Here is a 14,703-nt window from a genome sequence, read left to right as displayed (position 1 = left end):
TGACATTTATGGAAGGGCAGGGCAGTTAGTTAGGCTCTTTTCCACAGGATCCTCTGTTGTCTTTTTGCAATATTATATCAGCAGTGAAATAAAATAGACTGCTTGGTCTACTTTTACAGATCATAACCACATACCGCAGATTTCTGTTCTGCTTGTTGTTTGTTGGTCAAGTAACCTGGAATACTCTGTGATGAGTTGTGTGAAGGCAGCTAGTCTGACATGTGAAGGTCCTGTAGGCTTCAACCCTTTGAGAAATAATAATTTTTAAAAAACTAAGATGGAATAATACAGAGCTTTAAAAGCAATATCCATTGCTTTTGACTTTTTCTTGTTTTGCATAAATGAATGCATTCTGCTCTTACAGGTTTTAAGAAGAAGCAGTGATGAAGAGAAAGTTCTTTGTTTGGTTCGGCAGCGTACAGGCCACCACTGTCCAACAGCCGTGATGGTGGTGCTCATCATGGTATGGGACGGCATTCCTCTCCCGATGGCTGACAGATTGTACACGGAGCTTACTGAAAATCTCAAGTCATACAATGGTCATCCCACAGACCGAAGATGCACTCTCAATGAAAAGTAAAAAATCTGTTTTGTACTGCTTTGCTGTTCAGACCTCTATTATATAATGTTAGATTGTTAATTTTAACTACCAACAACTACATATGTTATATGTGAGAACAGGATTTTAGGTATTGTGCAACTAAAAAGAGTGAATATTTCTAGGGGCCGGCCCCGTGGCTTAGTGGTTAAGTGTGCGCGCTCCGCTACTGGCAGCCCGGGTTTAGATCCCGCGCACACACCGACGCACCGCTTGTGCGGCCATGCTGAGGCCGCGTCCCACATACAGCAACTAGAAGGATGTGCAACTATGACATACAACTATCTACTGGGGCTTTGGGGAGAAAAAGGGAAAAAAAGGAGGAGGATTGGCAATAGACGTTAGCTCAGGACCGGTCTTCCTCAGCAAAAAGAGGAGGATTGGCATGGGTGTTAACTCAGGGCTGACCTTCCTTACACAAAACAAAAACAATTATTAAAAAAAAAAAATTATAAAAAAAAAGTAAATATTTCTTTAAAGAGAGATTTGATTTCATGGTGAGTTAGGAGCATTGTAGCATATTCTCCTTTCGGATGTTCTGTTTTTGCTTCTCTCTTTGATACCTGATCCCACTCACTCCTAGAGGCTAGAGGAGAAGGATTTTTCCATACGAGAAAATCTCCTGCATAGTACCATTTTGTATTTCCCCTAGCAATGTAAGAGAATATCTGTTTTCCTACAGTTTTGCCAATGAGTGTGTTGTCAAACTTGAGTTTTTGCCTAATTAAATAGTGATGAATGGCATCAGTTTACTTTTGATTTGCATTTTTCATATTATGAGTGAGAGTATTTTTTTCACATGCTTAAGAGCCATTTGCTATTCTTTTTTTTGTTTTTGGTCAGCCATCTGTTAATTATTCCAGCCCATATTTTTCAAGGATTGTTCACTTTTTTTACTTTTTCATATTGGGGCTATTAACCCTTTGTGATATAATTTCTAAATGCTTTTGCCAGTTTGATATTTGTCTTTTTACTTTTGCTATGTCATCTTCTGTGAAAGTTTTCTTTTTTCTTTTTCTTTTCTTTTCTTTTTTTGGTGAGGAAGATTAGCCCTGAGCTAACATCTGTTGCCAATCCTGCTCTTTTGCTGAGGGATATTGGCCCTGGGCTAACATCCATGCCCATCTTCCTCTACTTTATATGTGGGATGCCTGCCACAGCATGGCTTGATAAGTGGTGCACAGGTCTGTGCCCAGGATCCGAACCTGCGATACCCGGGCCGCTGAAACAGAACATGCAAACTTAACCACTAGGCGACCAGGCCAGCCCCAAAAAGTTTTCTTTTTTAACCTAATTAATTATATCTATCTTTCCTCTTATTTGTGTCTGGATTTTGAGTAGTATTTAACATCTTCTCTCTCGCACATTATACAGTAATTCACCCATGTTTTCTTTTAGTACTTGTTGAAATCATAAATTTTTAAAAACAGAAATCTCTGATGTATTTAAAATTTATGCTGGTCAGTAGTGGGAAGAGGAGATCCGTTTCTATCCTTTTTTCCATTTATCCCGATACTACTTACTAAAGACTACTGCTTGGGGCCAGCCTGGTAGCGAAGCGGTTAAGTGTGTGCACTGACGCACCGCATGTCAAGCCATGCTGTGGCCCTGTCCCATATAAAGTAGAGGAAGATGGGCACGTATGTCAGCCCAGGGCTGATCTTCCTCAAGGAAAAAATGGGAGGTTTCGCATCGGATGTTAGCTCAGGGCCTGTCCTCCTAATACACACGAAAAAAGAGTACTTCTTTTCCCCTTGATTTGAAATGCTACTTAATTGTACGCAAAAATTATATATGTAATGGATTCCTCTCTTATATTTGAATTCGATATCATTGTCCTGGCTTTTCAGGCACTAGTACCACATTTTTTAAATTAAAGAGGCTTTATAATATATTTTAGTATTTGGTAAGGCTAGCTCACCATTCTTGCTTTTCTTCGAGGCTTTCTCTGTTATTCTTTTTTGTTTGTTCTTCCAAATAAACTTTATAATCAATTTATCTAGTTTTAAGACAAATCTAATGATATTTTTGATGAGATTGCATTAAATTAACTTATAATGAACTGACATCTTTATGATATTGAGTCTTTCTATCCCATAACAAATTTTTTTTCTTTCTATTTGTTCAAGTTTACTTTTGTGTCCTTTGAGAATGTTTTGTGTACTTTTCCTCATGTAGGCCTCTCTTTTTTTAAAGAAATGTCATTATATAAAATACAACGAAAATATATATCATCTCCACTCTAATCCCCACATAAGATTAATTTGTATACCTACCAGAGCATTCCTTTGTGCTTATAATATCATTTCATTATATTTTTCTTATCTTTCCAATGCCAACAAGTATATATACATCCTTTTTATGGTCTGCTAATTATTTTGTTATGTGGATGCACAGTAATAATAATACCTCTTGTATGAAGACACAACTCTAAAGGATATACATATATTGTCTTATTTAATCTTCCCAAGAATCTAATAACTTAAGTTTTAATCTAGTTCATCAATGTAGATCTAGCATATCATTTTTTTAAAAATTCATATTTACAGAAAAGTTGCAGGAATACGTCAGTGATCTCTTATATATCCCTTACCTAGATTTTGCAGTTGTTAACAACGTGTCACATTTGCATTTGTATGCATAGTCACACATACACACAAAGTTACATATTATTATTATTGATTTTTTCTTTTTTTAAAGTTTTTTTTTTTTTAAGATTTTATTTATTTATTTTTTCCCCCCGAAGCCCCAGTAGATAGTTGTATGTCATAGCTGCACATCCTTCTAGTTGCTGTATGTGGGACCTGTCCTCAGCATGGCCGGAGAAGCGGTGCCTCGGTGTGCGCCCAGGCAAACCCAGGCTGCCAGCAGCAGAGTGCGCGCACTTAACAGCTAAGCCACGCGCCAGCCCAAAATGCCTGTAGGAATTGTTTTTCTTTTCTTTTTCTTTTCTTTTCTTTTCTTTTTTTTTTTTTTTTTTTGAGGAAGATCAGCCCTGAGCTAACATCTATGCCAATCCTCCTCTTTTTGCTGAGGAAGACCGGCCCTGAGCTAACATCTATTGCCAATCCTCTTCCTTTTTTTCCCTTTTTCTCCTCAAAGCCCCAGTAGATAGTTGTATGTCATAGTTGCACATCCTTCTTAGTTGCTGTATGTGGGATGCCACCTCAGCATGGAAGGACAAGTGGTGCATCGGTGCTCGCCCGATCCGAACCCGGGCCGCCAGTATCAGAGCACGTGCACTTAACTGCAAAGCCATGGGGCCGGCCCCTATTTTTTCCTTTAGGGATTATTTGTGAGGTAGTTTCAGACTTTATGTCTTTTTCCCCTGAATAATACTTCAGATGGTATTATCTAAAAATGAGGGCATTCTCTTGCATAACCGTAGTACAATGATCAAAATCAAGAAATTTAACTTTGATAAAATGCTATTATCTAATCTACAGTTAATATTCAGATATCATCTATTTCCTAATAATACACTCTATAGTAATTTTCCCCCACCCAGGATTTGATGGATTAAGTTGCTTTGTCTTTTTGGTCTCTTAATCTTTTTATCTCAATCTTTCTTTGTCTTTCATGGCATTGACATTTCTGAAGGGAACAGGCTAATTTTGTAGATTGCTACTCAGTTTTGGTTTGTCTGATTGTTTCCTCCTGATTCAGTTCAGTTCTAGGCATTATTGACAGAAATACTGCACTGAGTCCATAATATTAGGACATATTTTAAGTCAATTTGTCTCATTATCAGTCATGTTGACAGTTTAAGATATTCTGCAGAAGCTCTTTTAGGTCTCAAGAATCTTTCACATTTCCTATGTATTTAATTTTTTTAATAACTGTCAATATTAAACTACATTTTTCTCTCTTTCCCATGTATTATTTCAATGACATAAATTCCTTATTTTTCTATGTGGCAACTTTAATTTCCTTCTGCAATTTCAAATTTAACTCCTTTGCTCACATTTGCATCCTATTTTTATTCTCTATCAAGTTATTGTAACATTTTGCCCTTTTAAAACATATCTTCCATCTTTTTAAGAAGATTTAGAGGAAGTTAGAATATTTGAACTATTCTCTCTCCCTTTTTATTCCTTCATAGTGTCTTGAATGATCCTTTTTGTATTCAATGTCATCTGACATATCAGGCATTTTCCTGACTTTCACAATTAAAAGATACTAATAGTTTTGATCTCTATATTTCTATATTCTTTTCATTTTCTGTTTTTTTTTTAAGTGTGGTCTTTTTATTGTTCGTATTTTTAAGTCATTACATAAGTACTTTGTACATACTGTTAGAAGTTTCAAGCATTATGCAAACAGGAACCACAAGAGTGGACTTACATCTGTGGTTTTGTATCTTTGTGTGTATGTTCTAATCACTGTCATCCTCATGTAGAATCTATTTTAGGGCTTCAGAAATGCCCCCCAAATGATAAAAGTATCAAGTTACTGGATGAAACAGGCTTTCTGCTCAATATTTTCTCTTGTCACATTCATAAAGGCTTTCTTTAAAATTGACAAAGTGATTTCACATGCAATATATATTATCCTTTATCAATCCTCAGAGGATTATATCAATGTTATTTTACTGATGAAGGAGCTAAAGTCCAGAGAGGTAATGAGACGCTCTAATTTTCATTTCTTTTTTTTTGTGTGAGGAAGATCAGCCCTGAGCTAACATCTGCCAATCCTCCTCTTTTTGCTGAAGAAGACTGGCCCTGGGCTAACATCCATGCCCATCTTCCTCCACTTTATATGGGACGCCGCCACAGCATGGCTTGACAAGCGGTGCCTTGGTGCATGACCGGGATCCGAACCAGCGAACCCCTGGCCACTGCAGCGGATCACGTGCGCTTAACCGCTTGTGCCACCGGTCCGGTCCCTAATTTTCATTTCTGATAGGGAACAGATCCAGGATTTAATATCCAGACCCTTTATTTCCCCTCCTTGGGCATCTCCAAATCAAACAAGGTTATGGATATTTCAGATCTGTATAGTTTATTGCCATTTATTTGGATTTACAATCTTGAACAAACATTTTAGTTAAAAATTTAGTTATATTCAAGTATTTAGCTTGGTGTTGCTAACATAACACTACTTTAGACAAAATAAGTAATAAAATAGATATGTTAAAATCAGTTCCTGAAATGTTCTGTCTGAGATATTGTCCTGCTTTATCAGTTCATTCCCTTGTAATTACCATCTTGCAGTCGTACCTGTACGTGTCAAGGAATTGATCCAGAGACTTGTGGAGCTTCATTCTCTTTTGGCTGTTCATGGAGTATGTATTTCAATGGCTGCAAATTTGGTAGAAGCCCAAGCCCTAGAAGATTTAGAATTGATCCAAGTTCTCCCTTACACGTAAGTGTCCTTTTTACTTTTGAATTACACAATGAGTATATAAGTACATTCCTTTAAAATTTTTTTAAATAGTAAAAAAAATTAAATATTAAAAAGTAGTGACAAAATGGTAAAAAATATATATATAAGTAAATAGCTTAAAATTCTAAATAAATTAGGTAAAGTCTTCAACTATCAACCCAAATTCCAATTGTCCCTGGCTCCCTCCTCCTTCTCCCCTAACCCCAGAATCATTGTTAAAAGAACCTAGAATTTTATACCCAGCCAAAGTAGGAAGAATAAATAAAGCCATTTGCCAACATTTCAAAGACTCAGAAAGTTTACTACCCACAGAACTACTATGAAAGAATTACTAAAGGACGTAATCCAGAAAGAAGATATATGAAACCGGAACCAATCTGTCCGGGACACGAGGCCATGGTGAGCAAAGAAATTAGTCAACCTTACTATTAAGTTTAAATAAGTTGAGTACGTAATTTTTTAATTAAAATAACAACCTATAAGTATAATTCCATACTCTTATCAACTCAGGGGTGGGTAGGCAATGGGAGGGGGTGGGGCACCTATAGGAACTAAGTGTGGTAATGTTTTATGCTTTGTTGGGAGTGGGGAGGATTTAGATAATGATTGACTCTAAGATCAGTGTTTTTCAAACTTTGAGCTGTGACCAAGAGTAAGAAACATTGTATATTACAAACCACTAAACAGATAGATATATACAAGTAAATAATTAAAACGAAACTGTCGGAAAATAATACTTAGCTTTACTATATGTAACAAAGATAATATTAAAATATTAACAATATCTAATATAGTTATTGCTAAGGATCACTATGATGCAATATAATATTTTTTTTTTAATTTCATTTCATTCCTTTTTAAATGCTAGATGTGACCTACGAAACTGATTTCATGGCCCGCTAATGAGTCATGACCCACAGCTTGGAAAATACTGCTCTAGATTTTTGTAAGAAAAACATATATTCGAGAAAGTGTATGCTTAAAAATTTTTTACATGAATAGAAATAGAATTTATAGCTTTTGAACTAATTGTGGGAAAAAAATCTTTACGAAGAAAATACTCCATAAATCAACAAAAAGAGTTTAAAAAATCGTTAGAATGCAAGATAAATAGAAAATACAAAATAAAACATCAGGAGTTAGTCCAACTGTATCTGAATACAAAGAATATAACATCTTTTGAAAAAGCTCAGAATTAATAATGATCCCTTTAAAGAGGTAATCAAAGTTATTTAGTATTTTCTAGCGTTCCCATCTAGTGCAGTAAATCAAAGAAATGACTTGAGAGAGAGAAGTATCATTTGCAGAGAAAGTACCTTTGAGGAAGTCTAAAAAGAAGTTTAGTAGACCTTTAGGAAAAATATAAAATTTAATAAAGGACATATAAAATATTTGAAAATGGAAACGTATCATGTTCAAAGATCAGAACTCTTGATAACGTGTCAGTTTCTTCCTTAAAATTAACCAGTTAAGTTTTTGTTCCAAATATTATACGAGGAAACTGTCTGTTAGTATATAAATATATTAGCAATATTGACGTTACTGTTCAATTTTTATCCTATAACAATAATATTGCTATATAATTAATGAATGTGAAATCACTTTTTGCTTATGGTTATTATTAATAATCAGTGACATTTATATAGTGCTTATAATACAGGAAGAAGCACTGCTCATTCCAGGAACTGACAGAAGGCCAGTACACAACAGGCAAGGGAGAATGACGTGCATGCAACGGCCTTGTGAGCCATGTCAAGAATTTTGGAAGATCATTAAAGGGTTTTAAGGAAGAGAGTGATATAATTACCCTTGTCTTTTAAAGAAATCTCTCTGGCTGCTCTTGGAGTTGGCCAAGAGTGGGTTTAGCAAGATGAGCTAGCTATGAGAATAGTTCAGGGAAGGGATGAGACAGTGATTTGGAATATGATTGTGACAGAGGACATGGTGAACAGTAGTTGATCTGGAAAGGTTTTAAAAATTAGATGGTGGTACTATCCCTTGACATAGCAGATTTTTAGAGGACAGATTATGAATTCAGTTTGGACACATTGGATTGGAGATTCCTAAAGGAAATCCAAATGGAGATATTAGGTCAACAATAATAAGAACGTGAAGCTCAAGGGGTGGTCTGTGGTCAAGGTGGTAATTATAGCCATAGATGTGGATTCGATGGTCCTAGAGATCAAGAATAGGGTGAGAAGAGCTGAGAGATGTAGGCTTGAGACCCAATAGGTAAGGATCTGATAATAAAAAACCCATATATCTGACACACACATTCATTCTAATGAAACAATTAGAAAGTCAGGATTTTCACAATATGAATATGCGCATTACAAATATAAAATGATACCACTAGTCAGCTAATCAAGTTTTATTTGATTTGTTTCTATTTGCCTACTTTATTTCAACATTTCCATGCAATAAATGAGACCTTTCATAAAATGACAAATTACTCAATCTGACTTGTGACACTTGATGGTTCATAATATTCTACTAGCAGTAAGACGCAATTACCCACTCCACCCAATATTTCAAGTGTTAGAAAGCATAATCAAAATCTTGTAAATCTTGTATTTAAATCATAATTCTAAAGTTTTCCCCAAATAAATGGAATAATTAATGTGTGAGGATAGCCAGGAAGTGTTTTTAAAGTAGAGTCCTGATTTTCCTGACTATTAAGTTACATTAAGTAACAGATACCTAAGTAGACAGATGAATGGAACAGTGTAGTCTAGATATAGACCTTGTATGCATGAATTTCTTATTAAAGCATCAACATAAATCATTAGGAAACCAAAAGGATTATCACTGATACTTTATAGTTGCCAAGATTGAGGCTTGTTTAAAGCACTCAAGAATCAACTTCCAGGCCGGACCCGTGGCTTATCGGTTAAGTGCACGTGCTCCGCTACTGGCTGCCCGGGTTCGGATCCCGGGTGCGCACTAACGCACCGCTTCTCCGGCCATGCTGAGGCCGGGTCCCACACACAGCAACTAGAAGGATGTGCAACTATGACATACAACAATCTACTGGGGCTTTTGGGAAAAAGAAAAAAAAAGGAGGAGTACTGGCAATAGATGTTAGCTCAGAGCTGGTCTTCCTTAGCAAAAAGAGGAGAATTAGCATGGATGTTAGCTCAGGGCTGATCTTCCTCACAAAAAAAAAAGAGAATTAACTTCCTCTGTCTACATTGCTGTATGGGATGACTTTTGTAATCTGATGCATACCAGAGGTGAACTGATCCACATGAAGGTCTTCTTTCTGTGTTCTTGGCATTTACCAAATCTCAAATGAGGCAGAAGCCTCAAGCCTTAAGTCCCTCCTTCATCCTTGTTCTCAGTTCCCCTTGAATTGTCTTCCTTAGATGTGACTGATCATTTATCAATTCACTGACTTGATTTAGGATACAATCATCTCTAAAACTATCACAGAGGTCTTTCAACTATTGTTTAAAAGTCTCCTTTCTCTGCTTCGTGCCTCATACTGTCATCAGTGACATTTTTAATAGAGACTCTTATGACAGTTTTTCTTTGAAAAAATCTTACGTGTTTCTACTATCAGTAGCAATCCACATTCTTAATGTGGTGTTAAGGCTTCTCACAGTCCTAGTAAATCATCCTCAAGGTGTAGCCATTATGGTGTAGAAAAGAAAACACTGGTTTTCAACAACTGATTTCCCACCTATTACCTCTGAAGCTCTTAGCACAGAATCTGATGCATAGTATGTGCCTTATGTGTGTTGCACTCCCGTCTCTGTTATAGAAACTTGTTGCACTGTGTCAAAATTCTTTGCTTCGATGTCTCCCCTTGCCAGCAGGAACCTTGTCTTGATTTGCTTTAAAGTGGTCAGTGCTATTGAATAAATATAAAATATCGTTCTCATTTTTAGCAACATGAGCAGTTTTGCAACTTACCCCTAACACCATTTAGATTTCTAATTAGCTTATAACATAGAATTTTACTTTCAAAAGACAAAATTAAAGCATAAGAATGACTAATCGTTTAGATTTTTTTAAAAAAAAAAGCCATGTTATTTTCTATGGTAGCTGTTTTATCGGGGTAAGTATGAATTGTGTGCCTCAACCACACATCAGCAATGATTTATGATTCATTTTCATACCTTAAACTCCTATGTCATTATGAAACAACTTTTATGGACTATCTTTTCCTATAGGAAAAAAACCTTGAAGATAATTTGCAGAGTTTGGCTACAAGATTAGCTCCAATTTATAAGCAGTATGCTCCTGTTGCTTACCAAAACCAGGTATGTTTTGGGACCTTGTATGATGCTCTTAAACATGGTTGAAATTTCTATGTAAATAAAATCCTTGTTAATAGAAAAGCTTTCCTTTTTTTTTTAATATTTATTTATTTATTTTTACCCCCCCAAAGCCCCAGTAGATAGTTGTATGTTATAGCTGCACATCCTTCTAGTTGCTGTATGTGGGACGCGGTCTCAGCATGGCCGGAGAAGCGGTGCGTCGGTACGAACCCGGGATCCGAACCCGGGCCGCCAGCAGCGGAGTGCGCGCACTTAACCGCTAAGCCACGGGGTCGGCCCTAGAAAACCTTTCAAATTTGAACTTTGATGTATATCTATTTTTATCAGGCAGCTTTAAAAATTATCTAGTCTTTTTTAAAGTCTTCCTGTTGTGGCGATTGAATTAAAACTCCAGAGTGACAGAATTATGATTATTTCTAGCAATAAAACTTATAAAAGCAAGAATACATGCTTCAACACATGATTACTCAATGCAAGATACCATATTAATAGAACAAAGGACAAAAACCATGTCGTCTCTGTGTAGATGCAGAAAGGCATTTGGCAAAACTCAGCACTCTTTTGTGATAAAAACAGTCGACAAACTAGCAATAGAAGGGAATTGCCTCAACCTGGTAAAGGTCATCTACGAAAAACCCACGGCTAACATCAAAATTAATAATAAAAGACTAGAAGTTTTTTACCTAATATCTGAAACAAGAAAAGAATGTCTACTCTTGCCGCTTCTATTAAACATTTTTCCTTAGGCTCTAGTCAGGGCAATTAGGCAAGTAAAAGAAATCCAGACTAAAAAAGAAGAGATAAAACTATCTCTACTAGTGAATGGTGTGATCCTGTATGTAGAAAATAGCAAGTAATTCATACACAAACACAAACTATTAGAGCTAATAAGTGAGTTCAGCAAGGCTTCAGGATACAAGATCAGTATGCAAAAATCATTTTATTTCTATACTCTAGCAATAGACAATCCAAAAATGAAATTAAGAAAAAAATAGATTGTCAAAATTAAAAAATTTTGTGCTTCAAAGGACATCATCAAGAAAGTCAATGAGGGGTGGGGGAAATAGAGAGACATTGGTCAAGGGGTACAAACTCCCAGCTATAAGATAAATGAGATCTTGGGATCTAATACGCAGCATGGTGACTATAATTAACAATGCTGTGTTATATACTTAAAAATTTTTTAAAGATCTTAAATGTTACCACTACACACACAAAATAATTATAATTATGTGAAACCATTGAATATTAACTAACCTTATTGTGGTAATCGTTTTGCAATACATACATGTATCTAATCATCACATTGCATACCTTAAACTTACGTATGTTATATATCAGTAATATCTCAATAAAGCTGGTGGGGGGGCAAATTAACAAGAAAAAGAAATGAAAAAGACAATGACAAAAATGGGAGAAAATATTTGCAAATCAGACAAAGTAGAAAATGTGTGAATATTTATTTTGTTTTAAACATAACCAGAGGTCCATAATTTTTAAATCTTTATTTGTATTGTCATGAATAACATGCTTTCTGTTAAATTCCTACTTTTCATTTTAAAATGAGTTATAAATTCACTTTCTATACTGTTTCATGAATATATATGTATATCTACTTTTTATAGACACTGAAAACTCTGAATATGTGATTGCTGCACTGTATTAGTTTTTCTTCCTAATGGAATAATTTAGGCAACTCGACTTGTTTACCCACCACCAGCAGATATTAGTGTCCTCACCCTGCCTTCAGTCGTAGTCAGTGATTGTCATTTTAGTCCATGTATTCTCAAACTCTATCCTCAATGTTACTAAGCTACGCATTCACTACAATAATACATGGTAGTGTCAGAAATCTCTGAAATTACAAAGTGTAGTTAATTCAAGAACTTTATCAGGTGGTGATTTTTTACTCTTTACTGAAGGTGATCTGTCTGTCTCTTAAAACTGTGTGTCATACCTTCTTCTTTAGGTGGAATATGAACATGTTGCCCGAGAATGTCGGCTTGGCAGCAAAGAAGGTCGTCCTTTCTCTGGGGTCACTGCTTGCCTAGACTTCTGTGCTCATCCTCACAGGGACATTCACAACATGAATAACGGAAGCACTGTGGTATGTACCTAGGCTTTTGACTCTAAAAATTCCATCACTATATGCTTAGGCTGAAGTCCTCAAATGTGGTTGTCGTGACAAAGCATGTTTTATGTTTTGTTCCACGTAGTGTATTTATTGATGGTATTTAAGTTATTATCGAAGAACTTCCAAAATTTTACAGCACCAACCTTAAACAAGTATTTTGTTGAAAGTCTTGAATTATATATTTAATTATGGTATGTTTGCTGGGAGTTAGGAGTACATGATTATTCAAGGAAACAATTTTGTGCTATCAAATTGGTAGGTAGGAAGTTAAGCAACTTAATATTTCTTTTTTGCTTTCTTTACCTCAGGGTTTTTGTGAGGGAACTCTGCCAAATTTATCATCTTTTTTATGCATATTGGTTCTTTTTTTTGTGTGTGTGAGGAAGATCAACCCTGAGCTAACATCTATGCCAATCCTCCTCTTTTTGCTGAGGAAGACCGGCCCTGGGCTAACATCTGTGCCTATCTTCCTCCACTTTATATGGGTCGCTGCCACAGCATGGCTTGACAAGCGGTACCTTGGTGCACGCCTGGAATCTGAACCCGGGCCGCCAGCGGCGGAGCACATGCAGTTAACCGCTACGCCACAGGGCCAGCCCCTGCATATTGGTTCTTAATGCCAGTGTGTATAAAGTTACATTAATATTCCAAAATTATCATAAATATTTGCATTTAGATTTGCATACTATGTTTACAGCCATGAAAAGAATCTCATACCCATGGTGTGAAGTCAATCAAGAGATAATTCATAATAGAGAGTGATTGCCTCTATTTTTGTACTACACCAGTTTGGTTGGTTGGTGCCGTATAAGACATAGCTAGAGGCTCTTATGGTATGATTGGAAGTGCACAGTCTGATCCATCAAAAGTCAGCCTTCCTTCCTTGTTTGGTCGGTGAAGTCTATCAGTGATAGTTTAAGGAGCCAAAATAACTTTTTGCATATCACTCCTCTCCACTGATGTTGACTATAGTCTTTGAGACATATTATTTCTGAATGTTGAAATTTTGTAAATCTATCCAGATGAGTCTTAGCCAGAGAGTATTTCATCGTTATCGCTTGGGTAGTACATTTTTCCTGATTTGCCTCATTATAGAATATCTCTGATGAGGCTGGATTAGGATCAGAGTCAAACTAAATTTTGATTCCTCTTCTCTTGTGCTTGTCTTGCGTATTGCTCAGTGCTTGTTCTTCTCCACTGCTCTCGTTCTTCATGCAATGAGGATTGTACCCAGGACTTGGCATAACTCCAGATTTCCCCATCTCTGAACACCTGAGCTCTTCAAATTCTACTGTCAACTCTGCTTTCAGTCTGTCTATTTCCCCAGTCTTTCTAATTATGCTCCCATGTTTAGTCCTTATCCCCTTCTTAGGCTCCCTGTGGACAGACATATTGATTGAAGTAAATATTGGTGGAAGATTCTAATTTTTAACATACTTATTAAAAATTATTAACAAATTACACCCAAGAGAGTTCAATATTTCAAGGCTTGCTGGCAAATGTGACCATAGATATTGAGAAAATAGTGTGATTTTAAAAACTTTTGGTTAACTTTCTTTACCATCTGTATCCATCATGTTCTATCAACCTTGAAAGTCAAATCTGGCAATTTCATTTACTTCTAGTCTTATAACATCTCTGCTGTCTTAGAAAGAGCTCTTAGATCTAGGAGAAATCTGTTTAATGAAAATTAATTAAACTATTGGATATGTTTTTAATGGATCTTTAATGACATTTAAAAATTATCATTAAAAAATTAATTTATGAAGAAGAATAAGAATATTAGGTATCAAATGTCAGGAATTTCCTGTATATAGTTCTGTATTTTCATTTCTCTATGATGCATAAAAATAACTTTTAGGGGCCAGCCCAGTGGCATAGTAGTTAAGTTCATGCGCTCCGCTTCGGCAGCCTGGGGTTCACTGGTTCAGATCCCAGGCATGGACTTTCGCACCCCTCATTAAGCCGTGCTGCGGCAGCATCGCACACGTGAAATAGAGGAAGATGAGCACAGATGTTAATTCAGGGCCAATCTTCCTCAGCAAAAAGAGGAAGATTGGCAATGGATGTTAGCTCATGGTCAATCTTCCTCTCCAAAAAAAACAAAATAATAACTTTTAAAGTAAGGAGAAGGGCTGAGATAGGTTATTAAAGTATTAGCATATAAGTCCTGCTAGAAAGAGAAATCTCTTGTGTTTCTTCTTTTGTTTCATTAATATCTGTCAGTTTATTTAGTGAAGAAAATAAAAATCACTCTGACAAAAAGGGCAGAAAAAATATTTATTGTTAGATTCCACTTATAG

General features: G+C 36.0%; 1 protein-coding gene across 5 annotated transcripts in view; it reads left to right on the top strand.

Annotated features, from left to right (window-relative positions):
* The window catches only part of TET1 (tet methylcytosine dioxygenase 1), a 139,567-nt gene that overhangs the window by 107,886 nt on the left and 16,978 nt on the right, over positions 1–14,703 (top strand). For 4 of the 5 annotated variants that reach the window (XM_058543311.1, XM_058543314.1, XM_058543317.1 and 1 more), the window contains 5 exons: positions 365–576; positions 5,812–5,962; positions 6,296–6,382; positions 10,159–10,248; positions 12,236–12,373. In XM_058543311.1, coding sequence (XP_058399294.1) covers positions 365–576; positions 5,812–5,962; positions 6,296–6,382; positions 10,159–10,248; positions 12,236–12,373 — 678 coding nt within the window. The remainder of the gene's footprint in view (positions 1–364; positions 577–5,811; positions 5,963–6,295; positions 6,383–10,158; positions 10,249–12,235; positions 12,374–14,703) is intronic. The other variant, XM_058543315.1, reaches the window with a different exon arrangement.

Source organism: Diceros bicornis, chromosome 6 (genome assembly GCF_020826845.1).
Source record: "Diceros bicornis minor isolate mBicDic1 chromosome 6, mDicBic1.mat.cur, whole genome shotgun sequence".
Lineage (NCBI taxonomy): Eukaryota > Metazoa > Chordata > Mammalia > Perissodactyla > Rhinocerotidae > Diceros > Diceros bicornis.
This window is presented reverse-complemented; position numbering and strand designations above follow the sequence as displayed.